Source organism: Nylanderia fulva, unplaced genomic scaffold, assembly GCF_048542155.1.
Source record: "Nylanderia fulva isolate GAGA-0341 unplaced genomic scaffold, ASM4854215v1 Scaffold3, whole genome shotgun sequence".
Classification (NCBI taxonomy): Eukaryota; Metazoa; Arthropoda; class Insecta; order Hymenoptera; family Formicidae; genus Nylanderia; species Nylanderia fulva.
The window spans coordinates 1,940,309-1,963,082 of record NW_028190368.1 but is presented as its reverse complement, the minus strand read 5'-3'; the positions used below and the strand labels follow the sequence as shown (position 1 = coordinate 1,963,082).

The 22,774-nt window shown below is 38.4% G+C and overlaps 2 protein-coding genes across 2 annotated transcripts; one reads left to right on the top strand and one right to left on the bottom strand.

Annotated features, from left to right (window-relative positions):
• The first annotated feature begins 886 nt into the window (after window positions 1-886).
• On the top strand, window positions 887-19,628 carry LOC114946636 (uncharacterized). Its single transcript, XM_029323247.2, has 3 exons — window positions 887-1,434; window positions 17,143-17,415; window positions 17,852-19,628. Exons 1-3 carry the CDS (start codon window positions 1,314-1,316, stop codon window positions 18,118-18,120), a joined length of 663 nt encoding a protein of 220 aa, XP_029179080.2. The 5' UTR covers window positions 887-1,313; the 3' UTR covers window positions 18,121-19,628.
• DCP1 (decapping mRNA 1) lies at window positions 19,162-22,380 on the bottom strand. The gene is made up of 4 exons (XM_029323239.2): window positions 21,968-22,380; window positions 21,291-21,756; window positions 20,762-21,214; window positions 19,162-20,503 (listed from the first exon to the last, which is right to left on the bottom strand). Exons 1-4 carry the CDS (start codon window positions 22,174-22,176, stop codon window positions 20,264-20,266), a joined length of 1,368 nt encoding a protein of 455 aa, XP_029179072.1. The 5' UTR covers window positions 22,177-22,380; the 3' UTR covers window positions 19,162-20,263.
• Window positions 22,381-22,774: the final 394 nt, after the last annotated feature.

Here is a 22,774-nt window from a genome sequence, read left to right as displayed (position 1 = left end):
AAGGAGACGCAAATGCTCCTCTTGTCCCCTTCTGTGGATGCCCGATTATAATAAATATAATATAATATATTTATAATTTTATAATATACAGAATGTATCTAAATAAGTGCGAAAAATTTTAGATGATTTTTTGTTGAAAATTAAAGGGAGTTTCTTATAAAAACATATTCTCTTATATCTTTCCACAAGGAGTTACACTTTTCTAAAAAGAGAGGTAAAAATTAAGGTTTTATTCTAACTCTTTCGGAAGGGATATAAGAAGTATGTTTATATAAGAAACTTTCCTTAATTTTTCGACAAAGAAATTATCTAAAATGTTTCTTATTTAAATGCACTCTGTATGTACATATAATATTAATTGAAAATCTTTCGCCAAGTTCTATAAGAGGAAATATTCTTATATGGATATATACGATTAGGGATACAAAAAACTGGCTCTTTTAGAATTAAAAATTTTTGAAATCTTATATGTATAAGAATAAAGAATTTAATTAATAAAAGAGCGTTTTATATGTCAAATTTGAAATGGAAAAAATATATATAGAGAGCAGAAAATATGGCGCGTGTATCTCCCGTTAAAAAGCGCTGATAAGCGGTAATATCTCCGAAAACGAACAAGGGGGAAAAAGGGAGAGATGGGAGACTGCGCTCTGACGCGCGCGCAAAAGAGATATCTACGGAATCGTAGTCTTGCACAAAGGGAGATAATTATCTCGCGACCGCGCATCTGTACGACTCAAGTCGAGCGACGCCACACAGTAAACGAGCGCGCGCGCCATTATAAGAGCGGGGGAGGGGAAGGGGGAAAGGGAAAAGTTCTTTCATTTGAAAAAAACTATCCGAGAGAGGCGAGTGCTCCCCCGACGCGACGCCGGGTGCTTATTCGCCTGCGGGTGCGCGCCGGCCACGACCAGGCGCGACTGGCTCCGAGACGTCCGGCGGCGCCGACGTCGTGAAGTTAGCAGCGAGTGAGTCAGTCAGCCGCTGGACTGCGACGTGGTAGGACGCAGAGTTGCGCTCCGTCTTCATTCGCGCGCGCGAATCTCTTCTTTCTCTTCTTTCTCGCTTTCCCTTCGCGATCGATTAATCGATCTCGTTATGCGCGACACAATAATCGGACGAGCGAGAGCGATTTATCATCGATCGTGACGATGGTGATAATTCCGAAGTTCTAATTCGGGAAGAAACACATGTGCGCCCGATCCTCGGAGGACGATCCAATTTTTCATTCCTCTTTCGTTTCGAACGCGATCACGTGGGGCCGAGAAGGGAGATTTATCGCGAGATTCCAGCTGATTTGATTAAGATTCGGAATGTTGCCGCGCGACGTGTGGACCCTCATGACGTTGATGCCAAGTCTCGCCGGTGCCGCCGTCCCCAGGTTCCCATCTGCGGCTTCAGATCCGGAAGATTACGAGGCTTCATCCAATAAACGTAACTACAGATTTTATTATATATGTATATAAGTAAACGAGAGCGAAGAAGAATCGTTTCCTAATTCTTCTGTCAATGATGAATCTTAAAAATGTACCAGACGACCTTTTCTTTATTCGAAAGAGCCTTTGTATTGGAAATTTTTTGAAATATAATGGTAAAGAATTTCTCGATGTCCAGCATTTGTATACCTGAGTAGCCATGGGAAAAATATTGACAGAAGAATTACACGGAAGTTACATATAATTATTATTAGATACATACTTTCCGTATACTATCAAACACATTTGTATCGCTTTTAAAAAAATCTCGTGCTAATCTGAATGTGAAATAAAAATTGGGACGTTTTTAATAATGGATTTTTCTTCGTCGATGATAAATTTTCTTCTCGCGCGATATCGGTTTCCTCTCATTATTCGAACGCAGATGCATATCGTGGCGCTTTGATTTGCCATGTTACTTATGTTACTAAAGGTGAGATAGTTGCGTGCGAATGATCGCAGGAAACACGGCGTGTACACGTGCTCGGCACGCTTGTTTTACTAATTCTCGCGAATTTAGTAATTCGTATCTCTCCAAGGATAGCAGCTATCGTATTACTATGCGATTAGACGTCTCCGTATGAGAATAGCGACTGAAAAATTAGAAAGGAAGTATCCGCAATTTTGAACGGAAGACACTGTTTAACAATTGAAAAGAGGAAAAAATATCTCGTTTTTCCGATGCATTTGTGTACCTTCGCACAAAAAACATTTTATATTTGTATGTTAGAGTCTATCCAATTTATTATCGTATTAATTTTGCATTTTGAGTACACTTTTAACTAATTTATACTAAAATTTATTCAAAAATTGTCTTCGTCGAAATGAAAAAAAAAATTGTTTTCAGCCAACCAATTTCACAAATTATCCAATTTATATTTAAAGAAGGAAAGAAAGAGAGAGGGAGAGAGGACGAAATGAAAAGAGGGAAAAAAGGAACTATTACCACGTGCTTCCCTCCCAAAAATACAACTCCTATACGGCGCCGAGAAGTTTGTCGGAGCAATTTGGCCGCAAACAAACAAAGGCTATTACGCGATGGTGTAAACTACCTCGGGAAAAGGGGTCGATCTCTCGTCGTTCGCGGAATGCTCGTCGACGCGAGCAATAAAATCGTTTTATTCGAGGAGCAACGAAACGTGGCGGCACGACGCGACGTATACGAATGATTCACGATCGATCGATAGATTTACATCCGTAAGCGCCTCCCTTCTCTCTATATCTCTCCAACTGTATCTATATCTATTGTCAACACACATCTCTTAATCTGGTCAAGTAACGTTACACGTACGCGGGTTTCTGGTGTGAGTACAGTGACCGCATATCTTGATAACGCGTATAATTAGCGTTATCTATGTACAATTTTACTTATGTACGACTCCGTTTCTCCCTCTGTTTCTCCTCCTTTCTTTCGTTTCCTTCGCGGTCGAACAAAGGCGACGCGGTATGCGAGATAATAAATATTGAAATTTCGTTGTTCGCACGATAGCGAGCTTAGAGCAAGAGAGAGAGAGAGAGAGAGACGATAAAATACACTAGGCGCCAGCTAGGCGCGCGAATAGCGGAGTTACATAGTGCGCTATATGCATGATAGAAGTACACGCGCTTGTTGCACGCGTACATTGTTGCGTCTCTCTCTCTTTCTCGTCCTCTATATTTTTTTATTTCCGTTTTACATAATGCTCGAATCTCCAAGTGGATGTTTACTCGCCAGTAATAAACGTCGATTTATTTTCCCAGAGGAAGGCTGCATGCGAGACTCGAAAGGTGAACGAGTGAATCGATTTCTGTACGCGATGGAATTTAATTACGTCTGCGATTAATCAATACCGTCCGTCTGTCTTCCTTTGATCCGTCGACATATAATTATTCAAAATTGATAAGCATCAAAATAATCTCGTTCTTGCACACTCGAGATGATCTATCAATTTTAAATAGATTTATAGACGCAATCGCGTCCGCAGAGGGGGGGGCAAGAGGGGGGAATTTGCCCCCTCCTTGGAATCGGTAAAAAAATTAAGCATTTGCTCTCCTTTTGAATTAACATTAAAATTTATTTGCATATTTAATATAAAAAAATAAATTGTAAAAAAATTAAAAAATAAAAAAAAATTATGCCCCCTTCTGGTAAAAATATCCTGCGGACGTCCATATACGTAGCTTCTCTTATTATTCACTCTTTCTAGAACTAGAATAAAATTTGACGTTGATTTAGATTCTCTCAGGCGAATTTTATTCACATTCTACTTTTTAATTGGCCCACTCGATCGCGTCAATTTCGCGAAATCATTTCATTATAGTTTCTCGAATGCATTTCGCATCTCTCTGGTAAAACCGCAAACTCTGATATCGCGAGGTCGTTAATCCCCAATGGGTTCGGCGAATTGCTCGTTAAAGCATTCGCGCATTATTACAGTGGTATATATCCGATATGAAGAGTCCGTTTCTTAAGTATATACGCGAGCAAAGTGAAATGTCGATCGATGCCTAATGAAATCGAACAGAGTTTATAATGAGTCGGGGTTGAACTAACTTATACTTACGTTCCTTTCTTCGACATCGATGGAACGAACATTGTTACAATTTCTGCTATCTAAACTTCACGTTCGCTTGTATTGTTGATACCGCGATGGATCGAAAAAATATATAATGGAAGGAAAAAGCTGCGAATATACTATTTTTAGTCATCACGCACCGAGAGTTGCGAATCACATGTCTTCGTCGAAATTTTGCGCGATCACAAATTGCGGCCTCTATTTTATCACGAACCTCGAGATTAAAGTAGTAGAATTAATGATTTAAATTTTATTTTTAATAATATTTATAATTTATAGATTTCATAATTTGGAAATATAATTTATTATTTGATTTATTTATAATGTTTGTGAAGGTGTTTTAGGTTTAACTTTATTAATTATGATTGTTTATAAATTTTTGGGAATAAATTATATATATATATAATATAAGAACATTTTAGATTTATTTAAAATTTATTTTTACAATTTTATTATTTTGCATTACGTTACTAAGAAGAAGCTAAACACAAGAGAGATATCGCTCTCAGAATCCAGACAATTTACATGCAGGTGTTTCCACATTCTCGAGTATATCTCTCTTCAAAGACAATGGCATTTAAGGGATTTTATCGGTGACATTGTATTCTAGATAATTAGTCGAAAGTTCATTTTAGTCTTTCGAAACTTGGAGACTTCGTTACTACTCATCATCATCGTCGTCGTCGTCGTGGAGCCGTTGTCTTTCGAGTGGCGCGCCGGCAACGAAAAATGCGAGCTCATCGACGCCGACGACGAGAACGAATAAGCCTGTGCACACGCACACGACGCTCGCTGGCGTGCGCGCATACGTATGCATATATACATACACACACACACACACACACACATATATGTCCTAAGTAGCGCGGCGGCACGGCGGCGACTACAGCTGGCGCGTTACGCTACGTGCACGCGTACGCACACACACGCACGTCACTCGGTGGCGCCTGTCGGCCACACGGATACGCAATGCATGCGTGCGTGACGAGTTTGTACCTCTCTTTATATACATATGTGTATATGTATGACATTACGTACGTACCGTACATAAATAATTTCGCGTAACTGTGTGCATATATATGTACGGTGTCCCTCGGATCGCGATTTGGATAAATCCGTTTTCTCCGTTTCGTCCAATTTCGCTGAAGATATTCATCGCGATAGTTTCTCGCTAGAATTATTTCACGTCGGACGTATATCTCGTGCCTCGACGGTCTTTTATCTTCTAGAACATTTTTGCCGTGACACCCTTGACATGGCTCGTTACTGCGTTGTATGTCTCTGCACGCAACAATGACGTACGGAAATGACATACCGTCGCACATAATCATGAACGCTCTCGCGGACGCATGTCGCGTGTAAAAACGCGCCGAAATGCGAAATGATATTAGTAGAAGAATTACGATACTTCTCGGTGGCTTGTGGAATATTTGAATTTTTCATCACGCGAGAACAGACACGGAAATAGTGTCAAGGGACACGATCGTGTCTCGAGACACGATCGTGTCTCTTGACAGGACACGATTGTGTCCACTGTCAAGTCACGTGTTTATATCAAACACATGGTCCGTCCAGTTGAGAATATCTCGGATTATATATCTGATCTCTCGGTAACTCGACTGGTTTTGATCGATTTGTAAGTTGTATGTACACATTCCACTATTAAATAGCCAACCGTTAATTGAAGCGGAATTACGACGAACATAAAAGCATTAAAAAAAGAAAGAGTCGTGTAAATAACTGCATCCAGATTGAGCGCGAAACCGACTTTCAACGCGCAAAGTTAACGACTCGTTCGATGGTCGCCTTAATGCAAGCCTTCCGTTTGGAGCTCGTTAATCGATGTCGGATAGTCATGTCGACGGCACGCAAACGGCTAAGCACCGCCAAGGTTCGTCCAAGTATTTCCTATACCTATACCCACCTCTTTCTCGGCGTTTCAGTTAGTTATTTAAAGACGAGGCGAAATTTATGCGCTTAATCTGTTTGCGCCGCCGCGACTTCGCATGTATATGTGTAGGACGAATGACAGCTCTGAGATGCTAATTCATGTAATCCCGATCTCGCTCACTACTTGTTTACGATTTAGTGCCACTTGCGTTGGTATCATTCCAAGTACCGGAATTGCATAGAGTGGTCTCTGGATGTTTGTAAAATTCCTTGTCGAGAAGACATCGTTATTATAAGAAACGCGCTGCTTCAACATCTATGCATCTAATTTCAGCTCTATTATTTTTTTCCAACGAATATCGCGATATCAGAAAATTGTTTTTGCATTAATTGTCATTTTATTTTATATATTTATATTTAAATAAAATAAAAACATGTCATAAAATTTAATTCTTTCACTATTCAGTTAATAATTGAAAATGTTATAAATAAGAAATATGTTAGAAGAATTTCTAAAAATGCATATAATAAAAGTGTAGAATCGTTTTTTAGAGATATTCGTACAATCGTTCGTGAAGCTCGCGTTGAGAAAGCTTCTTTTTCACCATGCAAAATCGCCGTTCGTTTGCGAAGAGTATGTATCGAGAACAAGGATACTCTGTGAATGAGCGAGTAAACGATGGAACATGGGCGTGTTTACACAGTAAGGTAGCGGATTTAAATCAAATACGCGCATCGGATTTTCTACCGATGAATCAGAGAAGCATCGCGACCGAATATACACGTGATGAAGAAACTCTCCTTTGTAAATTGAAAGAATTAGAATTTTATCGGGAGAGAACGATTCCCTTTCTCTTCTGTATTATCGTTAACTTATTTTTCGGTCGAAATAAATGTAAAGATAATATTTACATCGATCCATAAACTTCTCTCGATATTATCTCGCACATATATTTGTACTCTTTACTACTTGTTACCGATTTAATATCTCGTTCACGCGTCCGTGCTTCCGCTTTTTGTTTATGTAAAAATAGCTTCGCATCACGTAAACGATCGCATGTGCAACCTTGTTATAAATGCAGCTGCCTTTGGGAACTGCATATTCTGTTTTATTGAACGTGAAATAACGCACAATCGCCTGTTAAATTCGCATTATACCGAAGAATCGAGTTGAATAATACTCAAGGAAAAAAAATCTCTCGCTTCCGTTTAATATATTTATCGAGTATATAATAGTACCTCTAGAATATTTGACGAGATTTCTCACGATCAATATACACACGCACGCACACAGACAAACAGACGGAGGGAAACTCTTTTCACCCTTTTGGCGCCCAAGGCGCATTCCGCGAGATCGCTCATCAAAAATGTACGACGGGACGCAAAATCGCGCATAACATACATAACTATATACTCCCGAGTCGGAGAGGGGAGACGTTTGCTTTTCGCTATTTACAATCGGCAATCAATCACCGCGCGTGTTATATTCGTGGCATTCGGAATAGAGACGGACGCGCGCGTTATGTTAATCGGGCTCCGGCTCTCTTAGCTTTTTCGTATGCGACGCGACGCCGCGCACAAGCACGCATGCACGCACGCACGCATGCACGCGTGCACGAACGCATGCATGCATGCATGCATGCATGTGCAACTTCGAGATGCGTCGAATCCGAAATGAACGAGCGTTGTCGCAATCCGCTGGCTCGACCAGCGGCTCTGGCGATCAACGAACTTTTGCGATGTGCGATGACTTACAGAGAGAAGGAGGGGAGGAGCCGCGAGCGCTAATTATTATAATCTAAATCGACAAAAACGAGAAATTAATGTCGATAAAAGAAAAGGATGGAAATTCACAGAGAATTTTATGGAACTGTGTATGCAGAGTGTTTCTAAAACTATGTCAGATTTTGAGGGTGTATTCAAGGAGTTGAAATAAGCAAAAAAGTTTCTATGAGAAAACAATTTTTTGAATGATCTATGAAAAAGTCTCCGAGAGTTATATTTTTCGATGTTTTCGATGATAAAGTTGTTTAGGAGGCTCGAAGGGAATGCATTTTCTGATCCATTAGAATATTTGCTCTTAAAATCTCTGATATTTTTCAAAGTTACTTCGAGGAAGTAAACTTTAAAAATTGAATTACTTTCCATTTTAATTATTTGCAAATAAAAAACAAAAAATATGAAGAATTTTTATAAAAAAAATTACTGCTACTTTTAACGTGATTTAGCAATTATTTAAATAAATACAAATATATTCTCTCTCTCCCTCTCATATTTTTCATTTTTCTAATACCAAACCAACGTTGATCTATTTTCCCTCTTGTCAGTCGTAGAAACGATGGAGATTGGAGAATTTCCGTGAGTTTAATTTCGCGAGGAATGCGAATAGATAAAGTCTATCGTTGCTTCGGAATGAGCTCTCGAGAAGAGACGTGCTTTCGTACGTACATTCATTTGCATTTTCGCCGCACATTCGCTGCCAATTGCTGGAATAGAAATCTCCTGTTCTCTTTCTATCTCTTCTACGCGTTGAATCGGCGCCTCGCATCGGGATCACGTGCCACCGGGCACTCGCGATAGCTAGCCAATAACGGCGCGACCGTTCTGGATCAATTAACGCGATTCCGAGCTTCCCCCTTTGGGCTTTTTGCGGTACCGATGACGCGCTTTGCTCGAGGCGAGCGAAAGTAATCGCCGGGATAAGGAACGAGAGAATCTCGGTGTTCGTGTTCCGTACCGTATTATTGCGAAGGAACGTCGATGATTAATTATCTCGCGCGCGAGCACAAAATCTTCCCGATGGGAAGAAAATTGCGCGCGCGTTTATCTCCGCGAGCCGATTTCTTTCAGAGAGACAGAGGCAGAGAGAGAAAGAGAGGGACTCTTTTACTCTGGAATTCGTGTTGGCGACTTTGGAAGATTATATACGCGTCTCTCATAGTGACACTTCTTGTATCGATGCAGTCACAATACGTTTCTATAAATAAATGCCGCACGCGATAGATTCTCGGGATCAATGTCAACGATTCCAAGGAAACTATCTATAAATATACGCGTTGAAGTCATAAGCTACTCGTATCAATATGTTGCAGTTCTGTTTTTTATAATTATTACGACAGATTAATGAGAATCTTATCTATTTAAGCCTCAGCATTTCAGTTTTGCTCTTTCATGCCAAATAAGAATTATGACGAAATCTTATAACGCGATACAAAGATCTCTTCTTCTTCTTCCTTGGATTTCGTTGATATTGAATAATATATACATGCATAAACTGGTTTTTTACAATTTTGTAGATAGTTATATATGTAATGACTATAGATTCTATGTAGCAAGTTGATATTTGAATATTGAGTGTTTGCAAATGTTCGAAAAATCTTTTACGATCGAAAATAGATTGATCAAGACTTAATATGCATTTGAAAAATAGGATCCAACCAAAAGACACGATGCGATTAAACATGTCCGTTCTCGTCCGCAGATGACAACGGATTACGCGATAAAAAGATGTTTGTGGTATATATGAGATAAAAAAACGATGCGTCTCGCGTAACAGAGAGGATAGGCTCCGGTTTCATTGATGGGACTCGTTGAAGCGTGATCGAATCAGGAACGCGATACCGTTTAAAAGCACCGTTCGCGTGCACACTTCACGGCACGCGGCTGTTCATCGTCTACCTGCTGTTGCGAATATTGGGTACTTTCCAGCAACTTACACCGCGTAATACAGGACGTATGACTCAATGCTTTCCACTATCAACAATCGTACACAGCTCAAATGTTCCATGTTACCAATATTTTTACGTTTCGTACCATTTGGTACCAATTTTTTCTACGTGGTCTTCCAATACAAAAGATTAGAACAATTTTAAGAGAATTTAAAAAACCTGAAATTTTGACATATATATATTTGACTGTCTTACAGCTTAAATGCTTCATGTTACCAATATTTTTACGTTTGGTACCATTTGGTACCATTTTTTTCTACGTGGTCTTCCAATACAAAAGATTAGAAATTTTAAGAGAATTAACAAAACTTAAAATTTTGAAAAATATATATAATGACTGACTTACTGACGATAAAGTAAAAAAGCTATAATAAGCAATATTCCAGCTATACATACAATATTCTGCATGAGCCAAGAGTTGTTATCCAAATTTACCAACGTCGATTTTTACACCGCTTTGCCAAGTTTGTGGTTTGTTATATAAGATGATGAAATTATGCTTCTACATCAAAACGGATCTAAACGCTTCACGAGTTCCATCAGCTGAAAAACGAAAAGCTCGTCTTGGGTGTGTCGCCTCTTTCCCATCATAAAGACACCGCACTTAAGGGCTCTCAACTGTTTCAGGTGGTTGGTTCGCACTTCCTTTCAGCATAGACATCGTACACACGCCCTTTTGCTCTCATAAATCACCCAACGCTCTACAATATAATATAGTATATAAAAAACCCGTTCAAAAAAAAACATTATTCACTAACAACCGATGCCACGTTGAACTCCCGTAATCTCGAATCGCGTGGGAAGGTTGCAGAAAGGAACAGAAATTCCGCTGAAGATCGCACTTTGCGCGACACGACACATTGCCCGACATATTTGCCTCGCGCAATTAAACTCTGAAGCGGCTCTTGGCATCGTCGGCTAAGCGCCAGCTGATGCTTGATGTTGTTGATTCGCGCTAACTGCGCACGCAAACGAGCCGGGAACAAAGGCCTCTAAGGGACATTATATTCCAGGGCGTTACACACCCGAGACGCCTTTATACCTTCGCTTCCGTGATAACCGCGACACAAGGAAATGAGAAGTCAGATATTACCTCTTGTCCCACCGATAAGATATATATAATATGTATGTACAATCGATCAGGGAAAACAGGCGTGGACTCTGTGAAGGATAATTTGACCGCTGATGATGATTAAACAAACTGACGGCTCGAGAGACGAGTTCATTGTCGATATGGAAAGAGATAGTTGTTTCTGGAATACCCGAATGCGCACGTTATGATTTAAAGTTTAATTAACCAGAACCTCTCAGAGCTAATCACGCGCGCGTTCGGCGAGCGATAATCAAAGGTGGATTGCGGTGAATTGGCTTCGCAAAAAAAAAAAAAAAAAAAAAAAATACCATGAAAATTATCATAAAGGGCCTCGGCGTTCTTCAAGGACCAACGCGTGTAATTTGGAGCAATTTGGCAATTGCATATAATTGATGAGGATGCCTTTTACTTGCCGATGGGCCGCTCGCGTCGCGTCCGCGTATCCGCAGTTAAGTAGGGCTAATCACCAGGTTGGCCAGGGTTCTCGGGAACATCAAGAACCTGTCTTCTAGCGCCGAAACGTCGGGGCCGCGTATATACTTACGCCGGTCCCTATCCTATATTCGGGGCCTTAGATACCTGGTGTACCTCCCTTTCTCTCTCTCTCTCTTTCTCTCTCTTTAGCCAGTCTATATGGAATGGCAGGGCCCCCGAAGAAGAGAGACTCTCCGCCTACTTCCCAGAAACAAGGACCACGGCTCCCCATTGTTCTTGCTAATTGCCACCCTTCTGTAACCGTCCGGGCTGAGTCCACCCGCTTCCCGAACCGTTTTAAGCCGCCTCTCTCTTTTTCTCTCTCTCTATATATATATATATATATAAGCTTATAATGGTTCGGATAGCTCTCGGCTCGATAGTTACAAGTCCCAACGCAAATACCACCTTCGGTACTGCACCTTTGTGAAACGGAAATTGGCCGAAAGCCGGGCGAGCAAGATCGTTCGGGATTTTGTCTCACGCCCCTCTCGTCACTCGCCCTGAAAAGAAGGTTCGTTTACCGCATAGCGAAAATATTTTACCTGTTTTAGCCTCCCTCTTTTGCGATGCGGTCTAAAAGCACGGGAAGTTACCCCCGAGATGATGATTCCAAGGGCATTGTTTCACATTTTTCCTGAAATGCGACGTCTTTCGAGTTTTCTTTTGCAGAACTGAGAATGACGGAGACTTTTATCTCGTAGAATCGCTTCTCTTTCGAGAACCTGCAACAGATATAATTTTGTGCATATAAAAAATGCTAATTAATAATTTAGAGCAATTAATTTGAGATAAAATTTATTAAAATAGTTTATTCTCAGCCTAATTAAATGAAAATTCTATGACATCACATTTGGCAAAAGAGAGAACTGCTCCCTCTTAAACAGATGACGCAAATTTAATCCTGTCAATGACCGTATATCCGGGCACCCAAAGCAAAACCTTAACTAAAATGTGTTGGTACCCTTTTTTGCCCAAAATAAAATACAAAAAGCCTTTGTATTTGGAAATCTCCTTAAATATAACGAAAAAGCATGTTCGATGTCCGTAGCTGTTATAAAAAAAATTGTCGTAGCTCTTTATTGGTACCCGGGTTTGGAAAAATGAAAAATGATTGACAGAAGGATTACAATATATTGTTGAAACTTTTCCGTGAAACGCGACATAATATTATCGATCGGGTCATGTAATATTTGGATCGAGACTTAGTATCGCTTTTGTCTCTCGAAAAAGGTTTCTCACGATGAACACGCTGAGAAGAGGAGCTTCCTCGACGAAACGGACCGGTCCTCTTCATGGCCGGCGCTCTTTCGGCCACTCCTTTCCACGACGATGCTGATGAGGAGTCGTCCGTCCTTCTTTTTCCCTTTCGCATAACTCCGCGAGTTCATAACCCGTCCGCTCTCTAGGTACAAACAGGTGTCTCGTGGCCGGCTACTCGTCGGACCCTCGTGATTCTCTCGAGATCCCCGCTTCTGATCCTTTTCTTTTTTATATAATTCTCACCGCTACCTTAATACTCTTAATATCTTTGCCGCATCCTTCCTGGCGAATACGCGACGAAAGGGAAAAGCGGTGTCTAGTGATCAGGGAAATCTGGAAATCCGAGCATTGTCAAGGAATTTTATAAATCTGGAATTGTCAGGGAGAAGTCAGGAAATTTTACTATTTATCTGGATTTTATTCTATACATTATTGTCTCAATAATTTGAGATTTTTTATTAAATAAATATATAAATTTTTTTTTGACTCCCAGCACGCTAATTTTCTGTGTTGTTAAAAATAGATTCGTTAATTTATATTTTCATCGTCGTGTTATTTTATTTCAACGTGTTTGATAGAGACCTAAAATTTAATTGATTTATCATATAAATATATGCAAATTATATATTTGGAAAAAATAATACTAAAAAATCGGGGAAAAAATCAATTTCTGGTCTTGGAAAATTTGAAAAAGTCAGGGAATTTTCTTCATTGAGTCTGCTGGACACCCTGAAAAAAATCTCGAGTAAATGCCGGAAATGCCAATATATCTTTGACGGTGTTTCGAAATCAGCGCGAAACAGAGACGCGATTTGTTCTCGCTCTCACGCTAATTACTGTTACGCGAACTCTGTGGCGCTAATTAGAAAAGCGCGTTTGCTAATGCATATGGCTTGATACAGAGTTCGCATATGCATGTATGTACCTAGGCAAGACGACGTTGTTGCGCAACGCTTTCGCGGATTACATGGATATACATACTTGAGGAAGCTTGTTAGTTTCATCACTGCGTAACAGAGACTGGCATATATCTTGGAAGACAGGGCCGCCATCAACAATAATAAATCAGAGATGTTTATTATTACATTCAATTTTTCATTAAAATAATAATTTTATTATTTTAATATTACTTTATTATTATTTTTTATTTTATTTTTATAATAATAATAATTTTTGTCATTATATCTGATGATTTATGATTATATTTCAAGCTTTTTTATAATTGAAAAATAATACAAAGTTGTTTCATGGCCAATTATATAGCAAGAAACAATGTCTAATTTTATTGTGAAATGTCAAATTGATTAAGTAATATATAATTTAAAAAATTGTGCTTTCTTAAAACCTCTAGAAAATAATATCTAATATTATATGTTATTTGTTTAAATATATAATGTTTTCATCAGTTAAGACTATTATTATTATTATTATTATTATTACTTGATTTTTTATTTCGATTTTACGGTTGAAAAATTTTAATTTCCTGGTTTTTAACTGGATCTTTACGTAAGATATCTTTTATGTTAACGCAGCGGCCCTGGCGTTATATACCTATTACATATATATACGCGTACATAGTTCGCCGCTCTTCTAATTGCGTGTACATACAAACGGTGCTCGTTCGAATCAAGTCCAGCCAGAGCTTTCTATCCTCGGGCGGGTGACTCGCTCATCAGGATATCTCGAGTCTATAATCGCGAACCTTTATCTTCGAAACGCTTCTCTTTTCGCACTCGCCTATGACGATACCGCATCAACTATCTACGGATAAAAATATATTTTATCAATCAATTTGCATCTTGTAAATATTTCTGGATGAAGCTAATTTTGGGGGAGCTCAAGGTTATATAAAATTATTTGTGTAATGAATTAAATTGCGAAATAATCGTGAAATAAAATAGTTCGAGCGTGGCACGTCAAATTCGACGATCTATCGAAGAGAAGAGAAAAGAAAAATAGAAGATGATTAAAAAAAAAGAGAGAGGGCAAGGGGATGACTCGCTGAAGCTGGTCCGGGGAATCATTAATATACCGCATAAAAAATATTTCATACGATCAATTTGTATCTTGTACATATTTCTGGATGAAGCTCATTTTTGGGGGAGCCCAAAGTTATATATAATTAAGAATTTAACAAGGCTCTGTAATATAAATATAAATATAAATTGAGAGTGTCAAACAGGCAATAAGAGCCAAATCGCGGATGACAGTGCGTCATCCCAACGAAACTAAATTTTTTCGTTAGAATTTTTAAAAACCTATGCACAAGGCACTAAATACTTGGTCACGGCTAAGATTTAAAATTGGATTATATATAATTACTTGTGGAATGAATTAAATTGCGCCGCGAAATTAAATAGTTCGATCGTGGATCGTCAAACTCGACGATCTCTCGCTATCGAAGAGAAGAGAAAAGAAAAATAGAAGATGATTAAAAAAAAAAAAAGAGGGGGCATGGGGATGACTCGCCCAGGCTGGCCCGGGGAATAATTAATATACCACGGACGCATAACGAACGACTCTGCGATGCAGTCTGTTTGTTTTCGGATGGCTATTCCCCAGCCTCAGGCCTTGCCGCTCGTATCTCTCTTTAGTCGGGGCCCCTCGACCTCCCGCTGCTTTCTCTCCCTCTCATTTTTTTTATTTTAAACGCGCACGCATACACATACGAGATTGTCTTCCGAATGCCTCTTCTTTACAGTCTCCTTGCCGGAGCTACTGTTTCTTATTTCGACTCAGTCTTCATATTAGCATTTTCAATAAGTCTTTTTAATATAATACGAAAATTGCACAACATAAAATATATCCGAGAATTAAAAGAATTTTTTAATTTAAAATGTAAGGTCGATATCCTGTATATAAAAAATATAATATTTTGTGTTATATAGGAATATAACAAAAAATAAAAATATATAATGGTATAATAAATATTTTATAATTTTTTAAAATTTAAAATATAAGATCGATATTCTGTGTATAAAAATATAATAATACAATATTTTTTATAATATAGTAATATAAAACAAAGTCTGAAAATATATAATGATACAATAAATATTGTAATAAAATTCTCGCGGTTCGAATGTCGAAACGAAGGAAGTTTCATCATCGAGACAGGCACATATTAACTCTCGGAGGACGATTCCGAGAAGCTTAAGCTACACACTTGCTACTTCTACGTGTAATTTTCCAATTCGCGAATACGTAATACCGCCGTCGCGATGGTATCGTCTCAAGTGGCCCCTATTCTTTGTCTCTCGCGCGTTTATTTGGCGCGCAGTCGTCGCTCCAGAGAGGAAAGAGAAAAGATATGCGCGGAAGGCAGCGCCGCATACCTCTCTCCATATATCCTCTCCACTTTAATCTTTCTTTTGTGACTCGGCTGTTTTAGCGTTTTTTATTCCCCGATGAGCTGGTGGACCTCGACAGGCCGCGAACGGGGAAGAGAGAGAGAGAGAGAGAGGGATGGAAGAAGGCAGCAAGACATCGCTGCGGGCTTATTAGCAAGAAACCGGTGGGGAATGACGAGGGCACGCAAGGGGGAATCGGCAAGATGGTTCTGGACCCAAGGGGGTTGCGGAGGCAAACGAAGCCGAGCATGCTCGCGGATAAAGATGGCCTCGCAATATCATAATAAACGTATCTCTCGTCTCTCTTTGTCCTCCTTCTTCGGCCTTTCTTGTCGTTTCGTCTCGTATATACGGTTCTCATTAACGCACAGTCAGGGGGATGCGACCACCCTCCTTGCGTGTACTCGTGCTTGGAATTTTTCTGATGCGGGCCGCTCGCGGACTCGTTCGAAATCTCGATAAAGACAATCTCCTCTCCGAACGATTTATGCGCGCTTCAAGAGCTTTGAGAAATCGAGCTGTCAAGGTCCTCTCTCTCTCTCTCTCGGCTCGAATCGCTGACGAAAAAGTGAGCGAGTCGCTTGTATCGTTCATTAAAAGGAACAAATTATCCTGGCCATGAAATTCTTGTGCTTGACAAAATTAAGATGCGTCTAATATATATTTGAAAAATATTCAGAGTTTCATTTCTAATTGTCAAGTATTTTTTTATAATATACACTTGCAAAGTTATTCGAACTGGAAAACTTTATTAGTATTCTTCGTAATTTTCAGTTACTCCAACCAATATCATTTCGTTAGTGGATCCTGAAATGGGGGGATTTCTATAAAATAAAATATTTTCGAAAATATTGGATTAAAATCCCAGCAAACACAGTATATAAATGTTATATACTTAAGCATGTTACATGTAACGTATATGTTAGTTGTAATTTCCCACTCATAGATGTAACATTTTTAATATTACATATATTACATTGTAGTTATATTGTCATTATATCTCAAGATAGCATTGACTTATCAATACATCAATGTGCTATTTGGTATATAATTACAATATAACTACAATGTGATATATGTTTTATTAAAATATTACATCTGTGAGTGGGAAATTACAACTAACATGGATGTTACATGTAACGTACACGTTATATTACCTGTTATATTCCGTTTTATTACCTCTTATATTCCGTTTTATTATAGCAATGTAACAATTATATATCGGTGTTTGCTGGGATGATTTTTTTTAACTTGGAAGGAACCCGAAGACCACCCCTCAGAATCCTCCAATGAGTATCAATTCTTTTTTTCCAGATTCTTCCAAAGGGAAAGGATTGACATGCTTCTGCAATCAACCAAAATGCGTTCCCGACTCATACTTATGTGGAGGTGGCAGAGGATGCTTCACGGAGTTGCCGTCAAAAGTAAAGAAACCGCTCTCAAAAGCGGAACGCAGCGGTTGCCTGGACGGAAGTTTGAAAAATCGCCAGTGTCCCGAGGGATTCCTCTGCTGCTTTAATGATCTCTGCAATCACGCGGACGGTGATGCGTGGAAGATCACAGTCAAAGAGAAACAACAAGAGCAAGGTTCGATCGCTCTCTTTCTCTCTACGCTTTTAATACGTTCTTTCTCAACATTATTCCTGTCATGTTTTGAGCATTGCATGATATCTTAATTTGTCAAATATTTAGATATCATCATGTGTGTGCGATTCGAATCTTGCTTCATATTTTATTTTTATTTTTTTCCTTCTGTCAATGAACAGATATCTGAAACAACTTAAAATACAAAAAGCCTTTGTATTCAGAAACCTCTTAAAATATAGCGAGAAAGAATGTTCGATGCAGCTAAATAAATAATTAATATAGTTTAGTGTGTCAAAAATATAGTTGGTACCCATACATTGAAAAGGTGAAAATGATTGATATTGACAAATGGATTAAATACATTTGTAATAAATCAAAGTACCTTTTTAAGTCTCTGGAGAATGAAACATCTGATTGTTTATGATATCAATTGCAGAAAAGACGTTGATCAGCGATCAACGAGTGTACTTGGATCCGATACTTTCGAATAGTCCGGATGTAGGAAATCAAACGACGGTGCATTGGTTCACGAATGCGACGATCATCGTGGCTGTTTTCGGACTCGTTCTCTTGCTGATGATCGCCAGTCTAGCTGTCAGGTGGCTCCAGCCGATGCCGCCGCAAAATACCAATAAATTCGTGCCGCATAGAACATCCGACAACGGGCCGCCCTTACTTGGATCACCGAAAGTGCCTCTGGTTTAAGAAATTCCGCGCGCGATCCAACGACAAATGTTTCGTCGACGATGGTGTTCGAAGTAATAGTATACAATTTAAGTAGAGCTGAGCTTTAGTATATGACTCACGGAAACAATCGGGAGTTGTGCCATATATTGTGTGTATTAGAGTCTTGATCACAGTAGACGTACTATGGATGAAATTATTTTATACAATATAAGTATAGTGATCTTATTCCAATATTTAACTTTCTTTCAACTCCGTCGATTTTTTACGGTGTGTGTATGTGTGTTTAATTTACATGTACAGCATGCAGGTTTTTACAAGAGATTTTACAGAGATACGCCGGGGTCATATACTAAAAAGAGTCCAGCCAATAAGGCTACCTAGAAAGCTAGCGGGCCGTCGGAGGCTCCACTTGGCTGTGAATTTTACGAAGAAAGCAACTAACTGTAAATTATAATATCGTAACAATTAGGACGTATTTTACTTATTGCATTTCCTCGAAACGTCGCCGCGGCGACGTGAGATCGAAGAGTGAGAACCGAGAGAGGAGTCGAGACTTTTTTTTCTAAGAGACCCTCTAAACATGACGTTTACGACAACACAGTGCGTACAGTTCCTGTGTCGTTGTAGGATTGTAAATATAGATATATATGTACCTATACATGTATTTTTTATCATATTGAATTCGACGATGTTGCTCGTGATTGTACCCATTAGTCGATTAAATGAAAATCGGTTATAACCGAAAGAAACCTTTAATATTCGACTAACAATAAGTAATAAATTATTTTTTCGATTATTCGTTAGTTTTATTAAGATTTTGTAATAATATAATAATTATATATATATATATAATGTCTACATAGAAAAGAAAGAAATGTCAAATTATACTTAAATTAACGCGTTCATTATTTCATACATATAACAATCTCTAAATTCTAAAAGAAAAATCTGGAAAAACGAAATAAATATATAAACTCGAAATAAATGCTATGCTATGAAAACCAAACGCGGATGTTTGTGTGTTGGAAAGCGAAATAGCGAAAATTAAAAATATATTAATTGACCGGAATAACCGATTTCAAATGGTAAATTTATTTTTAAACGGTTAATCCAATTAACTGATTTTCACGAGCCCTAGTTGTAACCATCGTGAATTCTCTCGTTCCCTAAAAACATTATATATAATTTTTATTTACAAACACTTTTATTTACTCTTCGAATAAAGTAAAGAAAGACTATTTCACAAATCGTATCTCGTAACGGGAAATAAATGTTTGTAATTGACATAATTTTGTTGTGCCGTTGCGACTCTTCAGCCACAGCCATTTTTGTTTGCAAGAGCATACTTTAGGAACTTAATTATATTTTTAAGCGTATTCCGTATAAACACTATATTGTGATATATAGTACGATATAATAATGACTAAATAAATACATGTAGAGATCTGCCTAGACTTTGTTTTACATTGTGTTACTTGTGAGAAGTGAACAAAAAAAATCAAAGTAAAGTGTATTTTTTAAGCGTCTTCTCAATGTGTTATGTTTTGTCTCTATTTATTTGTTCCTTTTCATTGATAACATATACATACCACATCGGTATTCGGTATATAAGGAAGGATACGTCATTACTCTATAAAATAAGTTCTATTCCATTTGATCAACTCAGAACATGATGTCGTGCGATTTTAATTTTCATAAAAGACGCGTATAATATAAACATTTTTTGGCATCACAGTTTAAAAACCGTTCATTATTTTTCTTGTACATATCTATTCAATTTCACAAAATTCTCATTCATTATATCTCTTATATTTTGTATTGCGGGTCACTGTTTTTTTTTGTTGTCCCAAGAAAGTGCATTATTTTACAAAAATACTGTTCAAGATATTATACTGTATCGCTTTATATTCTTGTATTTTCTGATTCTCGGCAGAAAATAAATGTTTCCCTTCCTTAAAAAAAAAAAAAAATTAAAAAAATAAAAGCGATTCTCTCATATTCTCAAGTCAATTGAATTTCGAGCGTGAAATTACGCGTCTTGTCTATATATGTACATGCACATGTAACATAGAAATATCAGATTTAGTTTAATTGTTTTATCAGTCATAACCCACGTAATGGGTTTTTCCGGAGTAATATTACATTAATAATGTAATGATTTTTAGGAAAGTATCTCTCCGAATGATTTAACGTAGGCCTCATGAAGTTTGTTAATAAAATCCGGATCACTCTTTAGCAGATAGTTGAAAGCTTGTAAAAGCTGATTCCTCGTCAACGGTTCCAATGGTCTGCTCAAAGGCTCGGGTGGACTGGGAGCGGCAAACATGACGGGAGGTATTAACGCCGGCGCCGATCCTCTTCCCGACAACGTAGGTGCTGCCGAGATAATGTCGTCCGATGACTAGATTAAATAAGAAAGCAAGAATTAAAATATGCATATATTTAAGACTGTCTCCTAGTCAACTATGTTGGAGTTATGACGTCAGAGGCGAGAAAACACATGCTAAAAATTGCCTTTTCAAAATTAAGATATTTTGGTGAAAAAGCATTTCAGATAGTTTTAGCACACTCTTAAAATATTTCGAAAACTATCTTTTTCCCATTATAATCAATCAACAGCTGTAAAATGACAGATAACGAATTATTGAATTTTTCTTACTGTACTTCCGGCGTGAGCAAATAATGACGCAAGCGTATTGTTGCTGGTATTGGAAATGCTTGAAACTTGATGATTTCTTAAAATAGACGATGTGTTGGTTGGAGATTGTATCCTGAGGAATCCAGTCGTTCCGTTCGAATCACTGACGCTCTGAGTCACAGGTAGCGGCAGATCCTGCGAGATCGGCGCTGACGTGGACACTACCGAGTCCTGTTGGCCAGTCGGTTTGTTTCGCCTTTTAGATCTGTTCACCGAAGGAATCGACATCGACTGCGACTGATTAACGGTGGGCTGCGGTGTTATGGATCTCTGCTTCTCAATATGTTTTTCAATGTGTTCCAAAGTGTGCGCCGCCGGATGAGACATTAAACGTGCGAGAAGAGGTTTAGTCGACTCGACTGGACTCTCTCCCGCAGTAGGTTGGTTGCCTGGTTTGAAATGCCCAGTGTTCACCTGATCGATAAGACACAAAGCATGAATAAAGAATAGAATCTAGGTTACGCTCTAAAGTACAAATGATGCTACTGACCTTAGCTTTAGCAAAAAAGTCCATTACACTTTGTGAAGTGACATCAGGTCCTAAGGGAGCGGATAACGAGCTAGAAATATTGTCAGTTGTGGGTATAACCAGTGGAGACTTCGATCCAATCGCGTTCCCACTATCGCCACCTTCCCCTCCACCTCCCCCGCTGACTCTGCTCGTGTTGAAATCTTCTTGTGCCTTGCTGAGCATACTGAATATATCCACATTGTTTACATTCGGTCCTGAAACCAGTTTCTTAATTTTATTCTGCGGCTTGCTGTTGATCTTGCGACTCTCCTCGCACTCTTTCAAAAGTTGATTCAATTTGTTTGCGATGCGAACACACTCTTCCTTTTCATAGAACCAAATGCCATAGATGTTACATCTGGAATTTCTATACAGCAGAAATGGTTCTTGTAGTTGCAAATCTAAACCCGGGGCGACTGGTTCCACTAGATTGTTCGTGTTCAATCTGCAACAGATTTTATTTTCTTCTTTCTTACATACTATTAATACTATTGACATAAAAAAAAAAGATATAAGCAGATGCACGAGAGAATATCGCACGGAGTTTGCGAGTAAAAGAAGCGACTTACGAATCTTTCGAAATGTAAGCCGCAAATGTAACAAACAACACGCTATACTCTGAATCTTTAAAATCAGAATGAAGAGATGTAGGCTACCTGTTCATTATGAGAATACTGTTGTACGGCTCGCCGTTTCTGGAATAGAGAAATAGGGCTCCCTCGATGTCGGTCTTTTCCCACTCGTTCTCGTCCCCGTTGAAGGTATACAGAGCGACGTGAGTCGCGGTCTCAAGGATATCCTTGACGTAAGGATCGACTCGTTTTAACGCGGCCACGTTCATCCTCAGCTCCGTCCGATCCGTCATGATAATAATGATGATGATTTAATTAAATATTCTTGAGATCTCGACGCGAGATTGCTCGAGAAATCCAGCGATTTAGATTCAAGCGGATGGTTTTCACCACCTTTCGAAGTCGATCGCACCAGTCACAAAGGGAGTCGTATTTTCAAATAACGCAAGCAGCTGCTTCTGCAATGAACGCCATACTAGATTCTCAGGTTGATACGAAAGTGACGCTAAGAAATTCGCCGAGTCTTCAAAAGATGGCACGACGGCGCCATTTTTATTTGTTTTTTTTTTAATTCTACAATTGTAAGATTATTTTTATAATTTTATTATAAATATATACATATATTTTAAATATATATATATAATTTTAATTTAACAATAAGAATAATATTCTTAGTCTAGCTTTAATAAAAGTAATATAATACATATATGTAGAGCTCAACGATAATAATAGATTTAGTTTCTATATAATAAAATATATGTAGTAATATATAATAGTATATAAGTGCAACTCTAACAGTATAAATAACAAAACTAAAAGATGTATGTAAAATATAAAAGGAATAAAATGGCAAAATGGCCGACATCAGACCGACACGCATGTGCCAAAAAT

Bases quoted from the DNA above. Each gene is read 5' to 3' on its own strand.
- LOC114946636 (XM_029323247.2), top strand. From the start codon at position 1,314: ATGTTGCCGCGCGACGTGTGGACCCTCATGACGTTGATGCCAAGTCTC. The intron at 1,435-17,142 runs GTAACTACAGAT...CTTTTTTTCCAG, and splicing joins CGAGGCTTCATCCAATAAAC to ATTCTTCCAAAGGGAAAGGA. The intron at 17,416-17,851 runs GTTCGATCGCTC...TATCAATTGCAG, and splicing joins AGAGAAACAACAAGAGCAAG to AAAAGACGTTGATCAGCGAT.
- DCP1 (XM_029323239.2), bottom strand. From the start codon at position 22,176: ATGACGGATCGGACGGAGCTGAGGATGAACGTGGCCGCGTTAAAACGA. The intron at 21,757-21,967 runs GTAGCCTACATC...AATCTGTTGCAG, and splicing joins AGTATTCTCATAATGAACAG to ATTGAACACGAACAATCTAG. The intron at 20,504-20,761 runs GTAAGAAAAATT...TATTTAATCTAG, and splicing joins TTGCTCACGCCGGAAGTACA to TCATCGGACGACATTATCTC.